The 22,306-nt window shown below is 38.7% G+C and overlaps 2 protein-coding genes across 12 annotated transcripts in view; one reads left to right on the top strand and one right to left on the bottom strand.

Annotated features, from left to right (window-relative positions):
- The window catches only part of SEMA5B (semaphorin 5B), a 369,522-nt gene extending 355,026 nt beyond the window's left edge, over positions 1 to 14,496 (top strand). For 9 of the 10 annotated variants that reach the window (XM_083488884.1, XM_083488881.1, XM_083488882.1 and 6 more), the window contains one exon: positions 105 to 14,496. In XM_083488884.1, coding sequence (XP_083345010.1) covers positions 105 to 260 — 156 coding nt within the window. In that variant the 3' untranslated portion in view covers positions 261 to 14,496. The remainder of the gene's footprint in view (positions 1 to 104) is intronic. The other variant, XM_083488888.1, reaches the window with a different exon arrangement.
- The window catches only part of SLC49A4 (solute carrier family 49 member 4), a 68,799-nt gene continuing 59,286 nt past the window's right edge, over positions 12,794 to 22,306 (bottom strand). Inside the window, exons 9-10 of one of the 2 annotated variants that reach the window (XM_083490542.1) lie at positions 17,507 to 19,888; positions 12,794 to 17,347 (exon numbers count right to left, since the gene is read on the bottom strand). In XM_083490542.1, the coding sequence (XP_083346668.1) occupies positions 19,773 to 19,888 (116 nt within the window). In that variant the 3' untranslated portion in view covers positions 12,794 to 17,347; positions 17,507 to 19,772. Of the gene's footprint in view, positions 19,889 to 22,306 lie in introns of both variants that reach the window. The other variant, XM_083490543.1, reaches the window with a different exon arrangement.

Genomic DNA, 22,306 nt, shown 5'->3' with positions numbered 1-22,306 from the left:
AAGGTACTAATATAAAATTGCGTTAGAAAATGGAATATGTGAGCTTTTTGGACAAGGGAGGGAAAATAATGTCTCTATAAATTTCTCTGTTTTTCCCCCCACAGACACTTAACAAGAACAATTTAATACCAGATGACAGGACCAACTTCTATCCTTTGCAGCAAACAAATGTGTACACAACCACCTATTACCCCAGTACACTGAATAAGTATGACTACAGGCCTGAGGCCTCCCCTGGAAGGACCTTTACCAACAGCTGATGATGGACACCAAGAACTGGATCGCTTCCTTTATGATTTTTATTTTTTACATTGAGTTTATGGACCAAATATTGGCCCAGTCTCTAGATGTAAATATTATACAGTGGGCCTTTTATTTTCTTTTTTATCAGTGGTCTTACTTTTGAGTAGTACATCTCCTTAAGTGGACCCACTGCTTATGGACAATGGACCATCTTGCCTAAGATTTTTTGAGGAGTCCTCAGCTAGAGACATCGCATACTGCTATGGATATTTATGGCTGGAGATGCCTTTGTGTCTGATGCCATGACAGTCCAAGAACCAACCATTATGTGCTAACTTTGTGTGGAATGGTACTTGGCTACCCAGCACCGCTTCAGAAACTCAGTGGACATGGGAGACAAATGCCTTCAATGCGCTGAGATGCGTCCTTCATAAGCCTACAGGTTAATGGTAATATGAATGTCATCCACAAGAGAAGCCTTATCAAACATTGTGCTCAAGATTCTGGTGTTTAGGTTTGGGGGTTGATCAGTGTGTCATCACCATTTCCTGCGACACGTTGAAATAATATGCAGCCTTCAATGGAAACAGAACAAAGATAAGGTACTTCACGCAAAAACTAGTATTTTGAAACATTTCCAGCCATAGTTTTGAGGGAAATGTAGGATGACATTACCTGAAGTATAGGTTTGGGTGCTTGAAGCATGGGCTCTGGGTAGAAGAGAATTTATCCCACTGGGGAAAATATGATGAGTGGAACAAGAGCCATGGAATATCTTGATTTTGGAAGGGGTGGGGCAACTATTTTCTTTTAACTTTGATTGTGGTAGTCTCTTAAGGAGCTGCTAGATTGATGGCCTTGCTGTCCTTGTTGAAATCACCAAGCTTTGTGCTAATGCTGATTTTATTTTTTATAATTTTTTATTCACTTGGGAAAAAATGTTTTGAGTTCAGTTTGTCTCTGAAGAATGTCTTCATAGCATAGTCTAACCCATAAAGCCTACTGCAGATTCCTTCAGTGTCTTCCAGCTAGTACTTCTCCATGGGAGTACAATGTGCACCATCAGTTGACAGTATCCTTCTGTGTCTGAGCAAGAAGAAAAAGTAATTCTGCTTCGGTAAAGGTAAAAAATGGGGTCTGTAGCCTTTTCAAATAATAATAATCCAGTCCAGTTTTGAATGTTATTCTTTGTATATGTGTGATTGTGTTAGACCAGTGCAGAAGCCATGTCGTCTTTGGACAGGTGATTGTCTGACATTCGTGTCTAGCCAATGCACACCACGCTTTAATGGACATTCCCAGTGTGTCTGGCAACGTGAGCGAGTTTGCCATTGTTGTTCAGCATAACTCCTGGTGCTAAGAGATGGAGACTGCCACAATGCAGAGCATGTAATAAGAGTCCCGGCATGAATGATGAACAATTCCGGAGCTTGGGGATTCTCCTCCATATCTTCTTTCAGCAATGACCATATCTATTTGCAGTTGCTGGCTTGACATTTGTCCAAGCCGTTTGTTTTAGATTTAGGTTCACTGTCTGGCAGCCAGACCTGTGCTCATTACTGTTGCCACCTTTAAAACACATTTTGGACATATAATCTAAATGATGGCACAGTCGAGACCATTAACACAGGCAAGACATGCAAACCGGTCAGTGGCTCTGTGTTCATGATGCAAAATGGCTAGTTTGAATAGGAAGAGCAATCCAGTGCTGATGCCAACACCTGATGTTACCTTATGCAACCACATATCATAAAACATTGGTGCCTAAATTGTGAATGGTATCAGTGGCTGCAGTAGTCTGGATGGATGCATGGGCTGTAGAATTTTTTTGGGATTTAGATATGCAACCTGCTGGGGTTTTGTTTTGGTTTTTGCTGTTTACTTCCATGTGCCCCTGACTGAGAACTTGATCAAATTTCTACAGACTCTAATCCAGACTCTTCTGGGGTTTCTGTTGCACACATGAGGCTCTTTTGAGTGCAGAACATCCCATTCACCTGACAAAAAGCTGCTGCACATGCAGATCTGTGTTTTCCACCAAAATGATTGGGACACTTGCTCGTAATTGAGCTCCATCTGAGCCTCTATATTGTGTAAGAAATGGCTGGATCAGTGTCACTGTTTCAGAGGGTGCTGCAAAATTGTAATTTATTTTGCAACAGTTCTTAAAAAGGTATATATGCAAATGAATTAAACCTTTCGTTCACTCTTTTTTTGCCATAAAATAAGCCGGATCTATTTTTCAGTTAGATAAAGACTAGAATTTATTTTATTACATAGAATATTTTCTCATTCTGGTTATGCAGCATATCTTTCTTTCTCCAAATGCCAGAAATCAGGGCAGGCTAGGGGAGGGATATTTTTAGTTAGGATATTCCAAATTCATTCTTCCCAGGCATCTGAATGTGAAGAATGACACCCTTTCAAAAATATGAATGGCAATTGCAACGTGGGTGTGCAGATGCCATTTCAACAGAAAGTAGGGTGAAAAAGAACATCTGAGCTTTTTAACATTCCATTAATGTTTGCATGGCAGTACAATTCTTTAGGGGCAACATCTAATGCAAAATAAGAGCAGTTTCTTATCACATGGCAGGTTAATGACATAGGGCATAGTGACATTCTTGCATCCTAAGTTAATTTAGTGTTTCAGGCACCCAGCTGATAATGTCCACAGTAGAGCGGTCTGATTTTCTGAGGGGTTTTCTAAACACCTGGTATTTATTACACTTGGGGTTGTCATAATGGATGTTGTAGTACACACTGGAAATGTATTTGGTTTGGCAGTGTTGCTTTTGACAGCAGGGCTTAGTCAGCAAGGAAACAAAGCTCCCTCCCAGTGTTTGATGTGGAAACTGAATATGCAGATGTTTGGGAATATCCTTCAGAGGAGCAATGCATTTTTGCCATGGGGAAGAGACCCAGCTCTCTTACATCTAGTGGGGCACTTTGCACAGCAAGTCTCTTTTGAGACTCATGGGATTTCCTAAACCAATTCTATGTAGCAGCAGGCAACCATTAAAGTGTCATCAAGTTGCATGCAACCCCAGAGATGCTGTGAGGACTGTGCCCAAATTCTGTACGGTCAAGTGCTACAAAGGATCTCTCATCCACTTTTTGTTTTCCTTTTTTTTAAACCACCTTTATAAGCTTAGGCAACATCTACAAGATTCAGTTGAACAGATTTGAAACTCTGGCTTTCATTTTGAGAGGGATATGTTGAACCCAGGGAGTGGGACAGAGAGCAAAGGACACAGCAGGTTAAGATTCTTTTAGAACGGAGGTTTGAATAATAGCAACTACAAATCCTATTTTACAAATCGTATTTTGGAGGTTGTCCTAACTCTTCACTTTCTCCGGGTGCAGGGAAGAAAATGGCTTTTCGTATTTGGGTAGGAAGATGTTGTTAGCTTTTGATTTCAGAATCATAACCTGTGGTTACTCAAATGTGAGGAACTATCACCCTTGTGTTTTGTCTCTTTTTGAAAATAATAATAGCTTTTTGCAGGAAAGAAGTATGAGCACTACAGTTGCACTGCTCTTATGCATTCTGATACAGCAGTTTCTTACAAGCTGCCATAGAACTCTCCCTCTCAGAAAAGGGGCAGAAGACATATCTATCGTTTCATAGCTGTGGAGCTGCTGCTGCTGGAAATTGTTAAAACGAATGTGGCTAAACCTTGCTAGCAAGGGAGCTGCACACATCATAGAAGGTGTGCCAGACTTTGGCAAGTCCAGTGTGTAGAGAGTACAAGAGTTGATCTAAGTGAGTAACATTTGCTCATCTTTCCTGCTGCTTATCCCAGTGCCCTCTACTGCCATAATGTGACTACAGAGAATGTTTAGACTGATAAAGCAGCAAAGCTTAATCACCATACTATATGGGAGCCCCACACAGATTTGCCTTCTCTTTCTGGCAGCACCAGTTGTGATGCAGTTTCTTGAACCTGATGATGTTTTGCCACTTCTGCCAAACTAGTAGTGCAGCAATTGAATCTGCCCTTTTGGTTTACGATGAGGATTTATATTTTAACAAATATACATTGACTTTATTGTTACAAAGCTAGTTAAGAACACCCTGCTCTTCAATAATATGCACATTCTAATAGAGAAGGGGGAGAACCTTCTTTATGTTAAAAGTAAACCTTTGAAGAATAATGAGATAATGGCATTGGAAAGAAGGTGATTGGAGTGTTTATTCATTTCTTGCAGTAGCTCACCTAGGACATGAGTTATACATGTGTACCTGCTGCCTTATTTTTTTTATTTTATTTTAGAGAATGAACTTAGATGAAGATCTGTGTAGGAAGTGGGTATGATTTGAATCCCTTTGCAGGGCGGGGGTATAATTTGGGATTGCTCCCCCATTCTAGCATTACAAAATCTAATGTTAAGAAAAGATTATATCCAGCAATCAAACTAATTAACTCGGTCCATTTAGTCACACCAAATGTGGGACTTTATTACACAAGCAAAATAAAAATGTAAAGTTCATCATAAAGTCCCCTTACTCAAATCCTGTGTATGTTTATATATTTATAACACATACAAATGGTATATGTACTGCAGAATGGTCTAAAAATAAATTTAGAATAATAAAAGCAGCACTTGGACTTGAGGATAGGTTTCAAAGGGGAATCGGAAAGAAAATAACAGAAACTTTTCATAGATGAATGAATTTTGTTGATCAGTTAAAATTGAGGAGTTGACTTTTGTAGCTAGAACTGTTCATCTTCCCAGCCCACAAAAAATCCATTCCTGTTAAGAATGGCAAAGTAAACAATGTTTGTATTTGCTCATACTTTATGAATAAACAGTCCAAATTGACTTAGTATATTGGTCCTATTGTTTTTAATTATCAATAGAGGTGTGTGTAAGGAAAAACTAAGCTGTAAGTAGGAATAATAATAATAATGATATGAGCTGGGCTCCTTGAGTTCCAGTTTCATTTATGTACTACAGTAAGCCTGCAACTTTAACTTTTGCACATATATGCCTGGGGGGGGGGGAATTAGAAAGGGATCAGGGTTCTGGGGAAAATGACTTTAACCATCCCATCCACCATTGAACGCAATGTGTTTTGAGTATATGTGGTTTTGGCTTCAGGCACGATCCCCAGACTGTAACCTCCACACAGGTTGCAGGTTTACTGTACTGCAAAAATCAATTGCTTTCAACTTGGTTAGGTGGTATTGTAGATGCTCTTCTACAGGTAAATAAATACTCTTTCATCTTCTAGGCTACTATTCCAGGTTGAATGTAATGGTGTTAAGGGGCTATAGAGTGAATTTAAGAAAAAATGGGTGACTTCTGACCTTGCGGTTGTTGGGCGCATCCAACTTTACTTTCAGTATTCAGCGCATCCCAAATTTAGCCATCCCTATTTCTTTTTGCAGGACTTCATTTTGTACTTGCTGAAAATGAGTTGAGAGGCAGAAAGAAGAGAGAAAAAGCTACATATATTAGTGGCTGTAGAGAGAGGGACTGATATAAATGGTACTCAAGTTGCCTTCCTGATTTTTTAAGAGGTATGAAATGTCCTCAAGCTACAAAATAGGCTGTAGCGCACAGTAGCCTATTCACACAATAAAATTTAATTTTAAGCTCTCACGAGACTATTTTTAATATCTCATGTTAAAACTATCCCTCTTGAATTGGTTGTCAGTTATTCCCAGTGGGAAGAAAACTCCCATTGGAGCAAGAGAGAACTTGCATCCCACTGGAAGTAACAGGTGCAATTTGATCCAAACTACAGGAAGAGTAAACTGGTTAAAGCCCCATTCCCACAAAAACACACCAGCCCCATCTAGTTTACCCTTGAGTCATCTCTAAGTTGAACTATTCAGGTGATACCTCAAGCTATTTTCTGGAGAAACATCCAGGAATTTTAACAGCATTTAAAGAGCTGGACAAATTCTAGAAACCTGCCAAAGTGAGATTCCTTAGGGGTGATCTCTGCTATTTATGCCAGATGTACTTTCCAGGAAACAATGCATTCTAAATTAGCAGCTGTATGTCTGGCTCCTAAGCACATTTGCCTGAAACTGAAGCTCCACTATGCACGTGGAACACCATTCTTGCACAGGTAAGACAGTAGATTTTGTACATCTTTTGCTGTGGGGTCTCTGGATCAGGAAAGTAAACCTCATTTATTTGAATACAGCTATTTAGAATTGGCTAGCTTTTGTGGCAAGGCACTCGCACTGTCAACATGGAATCAGTGTTTCAATACCCTAGGTTGCAATACGATAAAAGTTGTTTTCCTGCTTCTTTTACCTCGCCCGGACCCAACTTGGAACCATTATTATTTGGAGGACACAACTCCCTTCCATCTCAGCCAGCATGGCCACTGTGAGTGTTTCGGCTGACCACACTGGCAGGGCACCCAATTTGGCAAGGCTATCCCAACATACATATTGTGTATCAGACACATTGTACCAGTGGTGATATTTGCTTCCAAATACTTCCACTTGTACTAAAATAATCACATCCTGCCCGTATATTTATTATATGGAAGGTTAATGGGTCTATTTCCCTCTAAGGGGTTTCTCTAGTCTTAAGAAAAATACCATCTATAAATAGGTCCTGAAAAGCACCAGCTTCCTAATATTACACTATAAGCCTGTATTTATTTGCAGTGGGTTCAGAGCTATTACACCGCTAAAGCAGAAAAAAGCCCTGAGGCTTAATTTGAGCCAAGGCTCACTGGTGAATCATTTCAAACCATTGTCAGTGCAATGGCTTAGCCCTGCAATACCTAAAGACAGTGTGCTTTTAACCATGTGCAGAATATTCCAGCCCAGTTTACTCACTAGTCCATCTCCCGGGCCCAAAGATGTGATGTCTTAAATAGGCATGCACCTCTTGGACACACCAGCGTTTGTTTCAATTGTGAATACAGACCATTTTCTCCAACCTCCCTCTTCCGCTTAAGGATGAAGCTTTAAGAACACATAGATCTTTCATTTGTAATTTGAAGGGCAAGTTTTTAAAGATAAGACCATGTTTACTGAAGGACAATTCTTGATTGCAGGGAACAGAGTCGCTAGTAGGAGGGATGTGTTGCAAGTTTACACTGAGGTCAGGAAGAATTCCATAAAGGCTTGAGGTACAGGAAAGATAAAAGTAAGTAGAGGGAAGTCAGCTGCACAACTAACTACTCTCAGCCAGTATCCAAATGTGTGCATATTTGAAATCCAATCTAATTCATTTTTAAAAAGTAAAGCACGAGGAAACACAAATGGGAGATGAAGATGGGAGATACCTCCACTCTATTTTGTAGCTGAAGTGGAGATAAATGACAGCTCTTGAGTATATAAATAGAGATAATTATTATCACAACAACAAGCAGAGTATATGCCTTGTGAAGCAAAATAGGAAAAGAAAATATTATCAGACTCTGTTGTAAAGGCATAATACCCTTCCTATGCAACTGAACACAATGGTACTGTTAGAATAAAGGTGATGTATACTGTTAACCACTGCCTTTAGACACTGTGAATTTTAGGGGTGGGCTGGGCTTCTGTATTTTTATAAATTGTACTATGTAAAGAAGAATTAAGAAATAAAACTCAAACAACCTACTAAGCTTCTGAGTTGTTTGTCAGCAGTAGATAAGATGACAATGGAGTTTAAAGCTGTGGCTGAAGCAAAGGTGCTGAAAGAAATTTATCAATAGTAGCTTCTGGGCAAAGTCCTCATGTTGGTTCCAACTTTTGATGTAGACATAAAATCCCATTATCCATGGAATCCAAAACTTGCTAAATAAGATTAGGGTTCTGGCCACATTACTTCATCACAGGGGAGTAGAAAAGACATTCCCTTCTGCGGAGCCTGCCTCCCCTGGATGAAGTTTAGAAACCATCCCTTCATTTCAGAGAGTGTGCTTCACAAACCACCTTGACACACATTTATTTGGATAGCACAAAGCCAAATGATTTTCAGTAGCTACTAGAAATGCAGCTCCCAGTATATTCAGATAATGAAAATATTGAACTACTATGGAAGCTGATATTAGCCCCCAAACTACCAATTATAGAAATGGTAGAAAACAGACTTGCCTCTCTCCATGTGGTGGGGTGGGAGATGCCCTCTGGAACAGTTGCCAACTATCCCTTAAGGTTTATTGTGGGATGGGAGATAAATTATTCCCTGTCTGAAATACAAAGTAAGGAAATAAATGCAAAGTAAGTTATGATGATAAAAAGACATGAAGAAAAAATGTCCTAGGGTAAGCAGGGGCAATCCAAGTCATCCTATGTAAGTCTGAAATAACCACTGAGAATAATTTTGATTCCAAGGAGGACTACACGGGACACTTATCCCCTGTAGAAACAAAAGATAGTAAAGCAACCTACACTGTCCTGGACAGATACTTTTCAAAAAGAAAGGGAAAGATTGGTTGCACAGGAGACCTTCTACCCAAGTAACCATTGGATACAACCCTATACAAAATTAATATACCTTAATCCATTGAAAAAAGTTATTAATTCCTACAAAAGCTAGTCAATTAAACAATCCACACTTCATTAAATCAACTGGAGGCACATTTCAATCCATTACTTAGACAGTCAGCATTTAAATAAACCATAACTATGTTTAGCAATCAGCTAAACAAAACTTAGTCATTAAAAACCCCCAATTAACTGTCCGACTATACATTCTAATTGATTTTCCCCCAAGAGTAATACATTTATAGGAACTCTATTGCCGCAAATTAATGTTTCTAATACAAAAAGCCAAAGGAAAACATTCATCGCATGTTCACTCTTACTTAACTCAAATTCATCAGTTCATTATGCTGCCAATTCATTGTAGATACTAATTTCCTAATCCAGAGGTTGATCATTAATTCCTCTGTTTATTGAAGAGTATCAATACTTGGTATCTAAATGGGACTCCATGCTTTCATCTGCTGAAAGCAGTGTGTATCACACAGAGAGACTATTACAAACATATATCAAGACAGTTTACAATAAATCAATTAAAATAAATAAAAATAAAAATAATCCCAACACCATTAACAGTCAGTACAAAATTCAACTTAAAAAGTTTGACAAATGACTGGTATCAGTAGCCAGCACAACAGTGTGTGTGTGTGCGGGGGGGGGGTTTGAGTATTCCAAAGAGTGGGCACCACAAAACCCTCTTTGGTTGGGAAGATGAGCTTCTGCAGAATGTGGAACAACCAGGAGGGCCTCTGTAGGTGACCTTAGTGAGAAGACAGGTCTGTACACTTATTTTATAGTATAACCTTTAAAATACAAACAGAATGTACTTACAGGGACAAATAACGTTTCCTTGCAGCCGTTTTATGCCTCCAGCCTTTGTTCTTGCCAAACAGGATGATCCCTTCTGGTGGTGGTGCAGAAAAATATTTATGGGAACAGTAGTTCCTACCTGGACAGACTAGTAGTTGGAAGCCAAGCTGCAGGAATGTTGCCTGCTTGCTAAACCATAGCACTGAAAAAGGGGAAGCAAGGCAAACCATGTGGATAGGGGAGAGGGATATGGAAGTAACAACTTACTTTGTTGCTGGTCCTATCTTCCACCATGATAGCTTATCCCTGAGAGTGAGTGAGTCACTAAAGAACCCAGCAAGCTTTATAACTGAGTAGATTTTCCCAGTCCAAGCCCAACAAAAGTCCAAGCCCATACAAAACACTGGAACCAGTAAACTTGTAATTTGCTTTCTAAACATCTATTCAAGGACACATGAATCTCTCTATCTATGAGGTGTTAAGACATCTTGAATGAAAATCCCCACCAGCTCCAGTTATTTCTTAAGCACAGTAGCTCCAATGAGTTCACCCAGCTCTGCCAGCTTCAGAACCAGACCCATTCTCATGTGAACTGTTCCTCACCTTTGCATGTGCAGGCAAAGATCTGCTTGCTCCAATGAAGTAGGACAAGGCTTGTTCACATGATTAAAGTATTCAACTCTTGTCTCAGATTAGTCATTGCTTCCCCAGTCATAAACCTTAAAATTTCTTCCCCTACCCCCCACCCCTGCTACTGTTAATGTATCTTTCAACTTCCTCTAATTGAAAAACTATTTCTAAGCACCTACATCAGGCATAGGCAAACTTGGCCCTCCAGATGTTTTGGTGCTACAACTCCCATCATCCCTAGCTAACAGGATCAGTGGTCAGGAATGATGGGAATTGCAGTCCCAAAATAGCTGGAGGGCCGAGTTTGCCTATGCCTGAGCTACATCTCTTCTCTTAAAATGAAATTTGCAACAGTTGAGGCAAATATAATTTAGCTCTTGCTGCCTCATTTGGGTTTATTTAATATTAATCCATTGGCACCTAATTCTGTATCAGTGTATTCTGTATGATCAAACGGTTAGGCTAAATTTATGGAAGTGTTTTAATTTATTAGCCTAGGTTTACTGGCTGCATCCATTTTTTAAAAAATGTATGTACTCAACCAAAGTATAATTTGCCACTGCAGCATGACAAGTGCCTTAAAGCACAATCCTACCCACACTTACCTGTGAGAGCCTCACTGAGCTCAAACGGGGCTGATTTTTACTAATGTAGATAGAACATAGCACTCTTAGTGACTAGTTCCACTTGCCTGAAATACAAACAAATGAATATAAAACTAAAGTTTGACTATCAGAATTTCTTTACACCTGGAAGGGTTACCAGCTCTTCCCTCTCCTACTTTATATTTCCTGTCCTATTTTAAAGGCAGGGGACAATTAACAAGGCCTTTAAGATTCCATTAACACATAGTAATATTGTGCCCCTGAACCTTTGGCTTCAGACAAGCATCCTGAATTTTACTATGCTAGATCTTCAAACAGGGCTGATTGTGTGGTGTTTCAAATTTCAGCTTTAGACCCTTTTGCTATATATGACCAGGAAGCCAATAGACTTGAATTTCCAAGGACACTGCTCTTAACGCAAAAGAAGAAGAAAATGGGCTATTTACTTGCTTCAAGAACCAGAGCCATATGATCAACATTTATAGGCTGAAAGACTAGTCCCAATGGTCTTGAAATAACATTTTTTATCATTGTTACATATCACTATAAAATGGGCCCATTTTGATTGAGGGATGATCATAGATTCTTATTGGGAAAATGTTATCGCTCTCGTCCCTTTTATTAATCAAACTAAAGACCATGGAAAGTGACAAGAGTCAGGGACACTTGTAGTTTATGTTCCGGTGCAACTGGAAATTTATATCACAGTCTTGTGCTGAAAATTACACCATAATATCATAAAAAATAGATTGGATTTCTAATAACCTGAAACCAGCTACACCTGCATGCATAATACCTCATTCCTAGTCAATCATAAGCTATAATTTTGAGAGTTTTCATATTCACAAATGTGCCTCTGGGAATTTATTTTTTTAATGCATCCGATTAGAAAGTAATTGAGAGGCACCACATCAGTAAAAACAAACTTAGTGTGAACTAGATTGAGCTTTATCCCCTAGATTCCTTAACACTTTACATGCGGGAAATTTCTACATGGAATTGTTTAGTATTAAGGCACATTTGTGCACAATTAGCACATCCACACATCCTTTGCTAATTGGTCTGCAATGTAATGCTAATCTACTCTTCAACTGACTAAAACTACATCTCTAGGAAGCAACATGTTTGTCCTTCCTCCTTTCTCTAGTTTTCCACAACAAACACACCAAAATATAAAGAGCAGAAATTCTAAACTTTGTTTTTGTTATCCAAAGCATCTTTCCTTCAGTACAGCACAAGTGACACTTACCTGTGCCTTCAGCTTGTCTGTTGAGAATACAAGGTAAGATGTATTATCTTCGTCCATAAAAAGCCAAATTCAGGATTAGGACCTGAATTTACCAGGTTACTATTAAAGCCATCCCATTTGAAAAAGTACACATCAACAGAATCAGTGTTAGATGAAATCTGAGGCATCACCTTGATATTTTTTGTCCCAGGTCAGAAATGACTGTGACTCATCATATCAGACATAAATGTTGTACATTTTTCTAGGTTAAACAAATACTCTGAGGAAAATACATAATAAATATAACAAAAATGTAAACTTTTTTTTAACCCCCCCCCCCACATTAACACCATAATTACAGACAGGTGTTTTTACAAGCTCTATCCAAATCCTGAATCATCATCTTATAGATTAAAGAACAGAACAGTAGCTTTTTTTGTTTACAAGACACAGCTTGTCACAAAAACCAGCCCTTGATGGGATAATTTGAGGCCAATTCTGAAACAAGAAACAAATATTCTGTTGCTTGTGATTTGGAAGATCATCTCATGGAACTGTCTTGAGAAAAGCCCAACTTATTTTTGAGTTTTGACAATTCACCAAAAAATTGCATGTCCAGTTCTTCTGGCAGCTGCCATTTGTACAATGACCTGGAAAACGATCCCTTGTTAAACCTGTTCCTAAGCTTGCATCTCTTGCCAACAGACATATGACAAAAAGCCATGTTGGAATCCTCCACAACAAAGCCAGCAGCAGATACCTCAATGAATATTACCATCGCTCTAGGATATTATATGGCATCCAAGCACAAAAGATGACTCACAAGCTACAATTAACCTTTTTAATGTGTATCAAGTATTACACAAGTTAACACCAAACACTTACAGCAAGATTCCAGTTTAAAGAGAACTCCAAAGTGATAGGTGAAGTTTACATTTCTAGATGTATTAGACAGTGGGTTTTAAATAAGTTTTATTAAAAAATAAAAGACATCACAGACACAATCCATGAGAAACCTGTCCTACTTAAGTTCCAAAGGGAAAATAATAATGAATGGGAATAGGGCAGGACCACACCTCTAAATTTATTTCCATGAGATGAATGCAGGATATGCTTCTGACAGATTGTGCCCCATGTCAGCATATTACATACAAAAGTAGAACTTGCCCTAAAATAAAAATATCCTTTTTTCCTACAAAATTACAAAAAGCAAAATGCTTACAAATCCTAATGAAATCATTTTATGTTCTATGTTTTTACAATTTCAGGTTAGATTTACAAAAAGTCATACCCACAAATGAAAGGGAATCGTTTTTACTACAGGTTCACACCACCAGGCCTAGTTAAAACAAATCCTGAGATGCAATTAAAAATCCATGCATTTTAACATATAAAACTTTCTCTGAAACATAAAAGTGAGGATACTGCATATCGCAGAACATGCAGAATTCTGACAGGTGAACGACTACATGCATAGAAAAAAGTTGAGTTCAAAGAAAAGCTTAGACATGAGAAAACAGTGGCTGTAAAAAATTAGTTAAGCTAAATGTGGAGTTACTGAATTGAGGTTTGTCTTAAGCAAAGGACAACCAACCTAAGATCAGACCAAAATGTTTTTGACATTTCACCACAGCTCAAGCCAATACTCCTCGACACCTGTGTGACCCAGTTTACCAAACACTTTCTCATTATTTAATGGATTGTGTTGTTTCAGAACCTGCAGCTGTATATCCAAATGAAACAAAAATATGGATCTTAAGATGTCAAGTTGGACAACTGAAGGCTCATGGGAGTTAGCAATAAACCTTTCCAGCTCACATTGGGAAATCCTGACACTAGCTTCAATTCTTCCCATATCTGAAACATTGCAGATACAAATACAGAAAGAATGCAAAGTGCCCTAACTGGTACAAAAAATGTGGAGTGCAATGAAGGCAAACTGTAGAGGGGGTTTGATCCTGAAACTCTCAGGCTCCTAGGTCGCCTTGTTCTGGAGGGGGGAAACAGAAAATGTAAAAAAACTCTGCTACATGTTCAGAAACCCAAAGGAAGGACCAATGCATATGCTGTCATTGCATAGAACAGAAAAGCCACTCAACATGGCACTGCCAAAAGGAATTAAGCTTTTCTTCTTTAAAATAATAAAATCCAAGCCTTTCTGGTTGTGAAGATATGCTTCAAAAATGGCAATGGAGGGTGAAATCTCAAAAGCCAGAGTTAGAGGGCAGTCTATTGTCAGCTCCTTGAACCTCTCAATCACTAGCACAGATAGGAATATATCGTACAACATCAAAGCATATTAATTTATGGAAGTTTCTGAATTCATTGTTTGGTACAGAGTACTTCTCTTTTCAGTCAGTTGTCTTCTAGCCTGGGTTAAAGAGGATCCTGGCCCATTTCCAGGGGTGGCAGTGCAGACTTCTACTATACACTTGCGTTTTCCATGCCATAACAAAGATTCATTGATTTCCTTATACAAACCCAGATCATGACGCTTTCCTAATATGCCCTTTACCACAGCCTACTGCAATTATCTATATTTTCTTCTATCTATTTATTTACTTATTTCATTCATTCATTCATTCAAATATAACACATAAAAATTGGTTTTTATCTATATTTTCTTTTAAAAATACACAATTCAGTTAGAATAAAGTATGTTAGTGTATTTGAAATAATGTATGGCTGCTTCTTAATGCAAAAATCTTGGATCTGGGGGTGGAGTGGAATTTTTTATCTTAGAATAGGGCTGACACCAATTAAAATATCAATAATGAACTCAGGTTTAGTCAAATAATTAAAGAATTAGTCAAATCTGCACAATTATTGCATATGAGAAACTAAGGGTTGCACCCAATATGGCATAAGCAGAAGGCAATCTCACTTAACACCTTGCTCCCCCCGCCAGTACCCTGCAACCCCTTGCAGCCCAGAGGACAGCTCACAATGTTGGGCAGGTTCTCCCAGCCCTTTGGATAGGATTTTGGCAAGCACAGTGGCCTGTAGAGTGGGCAAAGAGAAAGAGCTCATGCAACATGGGATACAACCCAGTAGTTCTAAATAAAAACGTGTGCGGTAGCACACATCATCTTAGAAAAGGGACTCCCCATTCTCTCACACAAGGGCTGGAGATACTTCTTTGATGGAATTGGTCATCAATAGTACTTATAATTACCGTGTGTGTGTGTGTGTTCGTTTGATCAAAATATTTTGATTAACTGATTACGTGATTAAATGTCACAGACCTTATTCATTTGTTTCTGCATGCACAACGCAGCCACACTGACCAGTATTTTCCATTTCACATGCGAAAATAATTCCACATGCTTATCTTGTTTGAACTTCTAGGCAGGATGCAAGTCACTGAGCACGGACAGAGGTGGGCATTCTTTCCCCCAAGCTGGAAATGATCAATGATAAAAAGATTTGGTGCATTCTCTCAGGAACATATTTTTAACACTCTGGCACGTAAATGCTTAACACGTTTACTCGAAATTAAATTTGTTTGAATGATACCAAATTCCCAAGTAAGTGTGGCTCTAGCATCAAGCTATGGGATGTAATTAGAATGGCAATCAGTGCCTTTCACTGTTAACTGATAAAATACTGATATAAATTTAGATCATTATCTTATCATTTCAATATTTAGACATTTAGAGAGAATCAATGTAAGACTGCTCTGAGAAGAGTTCATATTCCTGACTCATTCAAAACAAGGGCAGATCTACTCATTTGAATGAGACCAAGCAAATGTCTAACAGATAATAAAACTTCACTAATTTATTAGAGAACATATTGTGCAGGCTGCCTGGAGCACAAGGTTAGATAAGATATAGTCCACTGGGAATTTCTCCTGTACAAGTTACATTGAATGAAGGGGGGCAACACAAGATTGTGCTGCTCCTATTCACTTCAACAGAACTTGCATGGAAGAACTTCTCTTCGGTGTCTTCATGATAGTCTATATATAACCCTAACCATTCCTATACAATTGCTGTATGTACCTATCTAGCCAACTGTGTCACTTTCACTTTAATGTTGGGAAATAACTGATGAGTAAAAAGTATAAGCAACCATATCACATACAAAAAGTATTTTCCAAACCACTTTTGCTGCCCTAGCAACTTGAGAAGTTACCACTATTATGCAATATAATTATAAAGCAGGTTACTGACCAAATCAAAATTTCTGCTATCAGAACCTTTATAGGCTGTCTTGAGCCACTGTATAATGTATAGCCTTCATATTCATTAATTCTACCTAATGCCTATATATCTACTTCCCTTTTTAGTAAAGCACACACCCGGAGGTGGCTCATTTTGCATTGTGTGTTCAATCTTTATAAAATCAAAATGTTTTCCACACATTCAACAGCGCACACAAGGATATAGCACCTCTTCAGGTTATGCCAGTATGCCTTACCTCTGAGATATGAGAGTAGGCGGCCACCTTGTCTGAACAGGAGATCTGCACTACATAAAAGATGGGACCACAGATCTGTCTTATCCTAGACAGTGACAATAAAGTTATACCTGTATTATCTCTCACACATCAGATGAGGACACCAAGTTCAAAAAGGGACTGGCCCAAGCACAACTCCAGGAAATGAAGCCGCAGATCCTACTCACATTTTCTAGTTCTCAGCCAACAAGTTGGGGATTTCTTTTTAACAACACAAATATAAGAAGAAGAAAAAAGGACACTATCACAATGTTGCCACCAAGCTGCCCTCTGACTAGGAGGACATCTACTTGCACCAATCTTCTAGTTCATTTTTAAGTGCTCAAGAGAAGTAAGACAAAACTCAGGAACAAAAAAATGCCTTGACTCCTCTTGGGAGCAGATTAAGAGTACACAGAGAGTTTCTTTCCCTAAAATCCCAACAGTGAGAAATGCCTTGAAGCGTAATCAAGGGGAACACTTAACCTGATTCTATGGACTCATTTTAGCTAATGCCACACAAATAACATGGCAGCCAGGAGGGGTATGTGTATGTGAAAAAACATCATCTGCTTCTTGTGAAAGTACTTCAAATGTATACAGTTGCAATCCCAGTAGGATAACTCTTTATTAGCAAAAAGAAGTTTCAACCTTGATGTAACTGGGACCAGGATGTATTAATTGACATTGCTATTAGATGAATGCTAGATTGTTCCCTACTGGGCAATGAAAGGGTGTTAAGTGGATGGCCTTGTTCCTCCTTGTAGGTGTTGCACCCCAAGAGAAAAATCATGTGGCAAGAGCTGTGAGGAAGCCTGCTGAAAAAAATACAGAAAAGCCTGCCTGTAAAGTGAGGGGAAATCAGAATCTTTCTATACAGTCATACCTCGGGTTACAGACGCTTCAGGTTGCGCTTTTTCAGGTTACGGACGCTCCGAAACCTGGAAGTACCGCAACAGGTTACTCCAGGGTTTCGGAGGTTGCACATGCGCTAAATCGTGCTTTGCGCACGTGCAGAAGCACGAAATCACAACCCGCGTGTGCGCAGACGTGCTGCTGCAGGTTGCAAACGTGCATCCCACACGGATCACGTTCACAACCCGAGCGTCCACTGTATTGCAGATTAAAATGGCTATATTTTGGCTGAAAGGTACTTCTAAGAGAAAGGTTTTTCATCTTTCATGAGCTGTCGCGGATCAGTTCATCAAGCTGTCACATCCTACTAACCAATATGGAATACAAAATGGTACCATAACAACAACAAAAAGTTGACGCTATAAAATGACACCAATAATTCCATTTAAGATCCTAAATGCAAATTGAAGAAATATTTCAGTTATCCACAGAATAAAATGACTGGACAAACAGAATAAAGCCATGTGTCTGAGAAATATTGCTTAATTTCTGAATTACAGTGGCCAAATGAATCAAGAGTGGCAGAATGGAACTTCTTTGAAGGAGTGAAACATATCCAAATTCAAAGTTCTCACTGAAGCATAATATTAGATTGTGGAATCCACAAATGCCCCTGAGCAAGTTGGCTTTGTTACCTCCTCTTAAAAAAAAAAGTCACTCAACTGTGTTATGTAAACTATGTCATTACTTGAAGAGATTGCTTTTCGAATGGACAATGGCACTAAATATATCATTAGAATTTCGACACTGTGGAAATTTACTACTAAAAAATACACTCGTAAGATTTGTATGTGCAAACAATATTTTACACACATGCACACAGACCGACCGACCAACGGAAGAGAACAAGCTCAGGATTAAAACTCATTATTAACAGAGCTATAAGAATGCTCATGAAAGTGTTTCAAAATATTTGTGTTAGTAGAGAAGCATACTGGCCACAATTTAGTAAACACAGGTTGACAATTCCCTCTCTCAAATGGATGGTAGCAACATGTATTTTGCATAAGATTTCTTGCAAAGCATGAGCACGTGAAGCTTTGTAAAACCTACTGGAGAAGCTAGATTGGCTTTTGAAAACAAAGCCAACTCAATAATATGTGTCGTAATACAGAATACACAGTACTGCAACTACCATGTTATGCAACGTTCCAAGGCTGGAGACTCTGAGTTGGAATCAGACTTTGCTCCTGCTGGTGGACAAGGGAGATTCCCTGCTCTCCTGCACCCTCAGCCTCACCCACCTCCCGAGCTGGGCTGAAACACTGTGGGAGGGAGAAGAGAAATTGGTAAATGCCGCCCCCACCAGTGGGATCTGCCCACTGGATCAAAAGCTTTCTATAGAAGATAAAGTCTGGATCGATTTGATTTGCTATTTAATTTTGTTACCCGAAAGTACCACCACTGAATATCTGTTTAAAAACAAAATCACACATGATAGGCACTCTTTAAATTGTAAACTAGCTTGAAAACACACGTGACTTGTCACAGAAAAGCTATAAATTTTGTTCAGTCAGCTTGATAAAACATTGGGAGGACAGCTTGCAGTATTTGGATGGAGAAATGAATTAAAAATATCCCAGTAAAGGTAGTGCTGACCCATTGTACCTTCACAACCGATGTCATTCCTATACTAAGGCAATTAACTGAATATATAGCACCAACTGATATAAGACCCTTCAATGTGTCAAGAAGGGGAGTGATTAGAAAACATTAGCAATTGCTTCATTAGAAAATAAATGTAGTGTACAAGGGGCATGTCAAGACATTTATATGGATTTTAAATATTTGGTCATAGTTAAAATCCTAGAAGGATAATTTCATATCTACCTACTATTCTCATTTTGATAGAGCTTAGAGGACTCATAGTGAGGGAACAAGTTGTTCAGCCCTAATTAACTACGTTGCAAATATTTGGTCATCAAAGTGACACTTGTCTTTTCATATACTACACCATGGGGGATAGTATATTGTTTAAAAAGCAGGATAAATATTGGAACATCAGAATTCTTACTAGACTCTTTAGGCTGCAAAAATAGACTTTTGTGATGGTGAATATGTTCCTCCCTTAAACCCTAAGATATTCATTTTGTAAATGGCTTGAGTTGGCACAAAATCTGTATACCCAGTTAAATAGCTTATTAAATAAAAATCTCACAGTTAATAAACTATAGCTTCTCCCTAACGCACATTCTTCTGAGTGTGTGCTTTTAAAAAAATATTCAAATTCCCATTCAAGTACAACACACACCATCGTTATCAAGATAATAAAATCTGAAATTAGGAAGTGTACTTTAAAAACCACTTTGTAAGTTCAGTTAAAAGGTCAATGTTAAAATTGTTTAGGTTTTTTTTAGCTTTGACCTTTGGTCTTTTCAATTTCCAAAGGAAAGAGGCAGAGCAGGGTTCTAACTTCCATCCTCTTCTGGAGCTCCCTTCTGTTTTGTGCTATCAAACGGAGACAATGACGTCGAGATAAAGTCTATCGTAGGATTCCCTGAAGCACAGGATGAGCAGAAGACTTAGCAGACAGGAGCCTGGAAGGCACCAGTTAAACCAAGAGAACTCTGGGTGGGTGGGGGAAAAAGAAGAAAGATTAGTCTTGAATATGCATGTCCTACTTCATCATAAAAAACGGCCAGTTCTTTAAAAGCATCATAATTTAGGTTAAGGCAAACACTTCAGAGAAAGTGCAATCTTTGTCAGAAAGAAGTTGTCCTCATTGAAAATAGGCGTACTGTAAGAAATTGAGCTGGGGTGCTCAAATAGGCCAGCACCCCTGCTTAACTTCTTCCAGCTGAACTGGGGCACACAGGACAGCCTTGCCTATTCTATGTCTTTAGTTGTTATGCTTGAGAACTAACAGAAACAAAACTATTTACACATAAATGAAAAGCATTATAAAGCACCAAAGATTTTGATTTAAGAAGATGCAGTGAAAATAAACACATTGAGACAAAATTTATGATTTGATTATAACCCTTGTCATGGAACATTTTAAAAACAAAATTAATTAAATTTTAGCCATCTTAATTTGCTTGGTAAGTAAGTCACAATGATGGGATGAGGTCTTCACAACTCCTTTGCTGTGCAGACATTGTGGTGGAGAAAGATTAAGAGCATCTCTGCATCCTACCACAATTCCAAATGCTCACAAGAAAATTAGGCTTATACAGCTATATGTCAGGAAAGTTGAGCACAGTGAGACCATATTTATAAATTGGATTTCAAATCCAGAGTCTGTAAATCATTCCAGAATGAGCTGTGAGTGCTTTTTAAAGATCTACAGGGTGTGTTCATTTAGTCAATTCTTTTGACTCCCATCAGCTATTCTTTTGCCTTCCTAGTCTTGTATTGATAAAATATCATTTTATTCAACAACAGCAGTCTGATTTGGCTTGTCAGGACAAGCAAATGTAATTTCTCCAGCAAAAGATGCAGTCCAAACCAATGCTGTCCAATGGTTAATTATTAAAGTTAATCAGTAAGCAAGGACAATGCAAATGCCATCTCCCTATCAATATTATGTGTATTTCTGAAGAAATGCCTACTTTGTTCACTGTTTTTACAGAACTCTAAATGTACCCTCAGGTCTAAAACCACCTAACAACACTGGTCTGGTTTAATCCCAGTAACTCACAGGGCTAAAGGTGCAAAACTCTCAATATTATAGCCAGCACTGCTTCTTCAGAAATATCTCTTTATGTTCTATTAGGCACCACCCACTACTAATATTTTTGCTATCAATTCCATCAAAAGCTTTACCTTTTACCACATTGAATAGAATGTACACCAACTAAGTAAAATCACTAAAGTTTCCAGTATCCTCACATTCCCTTATGCTCCTCTCCCTCAAACTGCCAAATAAATACATGGAAACCATCCAACCGTAAGTGGTCTATATATTTGTTTAAAAGACGGCAACCGTCTTTATGGGGCTTTCAAATGTCAAAGCTATTTTTTCTGGCCAAAATGATGTCAACTAACAAGAATGCGCTTAAAAAATAATAATTCAAAGCAAGAAACTAAACTTATGGCATTACAATGCACCAGCAGCAGTCATCATGTGGGTTGTAAGTCAGCTCTGCTGGCATATCCAGTAGAAGTGTATACTGGGAGGCACTAACAGCAAAATCTATGTGTATTCTATTCTCCCTCCAAGGAATCATGGCATCGTAGGTGAGGATGATTCTATGGCAGTTCTTGTGAACGAACAGCAAGAGCTGAAGAAAAATCGAATATGGAAAGGACTGATATATGTGAGGTTGCAGCAATATTCATCCTTTCAACCAATAGCTAAGGGCCATTGCATTCCTGGCTCATTATTTACATGTGAACACAGGGCATTTTACATGAACATGTAAACAACAGCACGTAGTGCATGCATACAACAAACAGATCTGCAAACACAAGAAGATGTACAAGAAGATGTACGTTAGGCTAAAGACCTTTTCTCTGTTGTATGAGAGGGTACGTTTCAGAAGGGGGGTGGGGAGAAGAAACCCTGTCTCCATTCTTCAGATGGTTCCACACCCTTTGTGCTCTACAGGAGCAAAGCTCAGAGGCTTCAGGTTGAGCCAACCCTTTATCTCTATAGCATTGCACTGGGAAGGTATCCATCAGGCCATTTTGAACAAACCAGGCCCACGTGACCATCAACTGTTTTTAGTGTTGCGGGACTAGATTGTGCTTGCCGCTGGCTTGAAACCAGAATTATGGTGTATGATGCCTGGTGATCAAAATGTGGGTGGCCCTGTCCAACTGTCAAAAATGGAGGGACCTTGAACTCAAGAAGTTTTCCCTCACCTGCACTACAGCAACACATAACCCACAACTCTCCTCTCCTCAGTTTACAATCTTCCAAAACTTGTCTGAAAACAGGACAGTGGGGAGATACCCCCTCTTTTGCCAATTTGTAAATTGTGAGTGTGGTCAAAAGACCAGATCTGAAAGACGAAAAAGAAACCACATGCTTCTTCTTACCC

The sequence above is a fragment of the Podarcis liolepis genome, assembly GCF_965112155.1.
Source record: "Podarcis liolepis genome assembly, chromosome: 1".
Lineage (NCBI taxonomy): Eukaryota > Metazoa > Chordata > Lepidosauria > Squamata > Lacertidae > Podarcis > Podarcis liolepis.
This window is presented reverse-complemented; position numbering and strand designations above follow the sequence as displayed.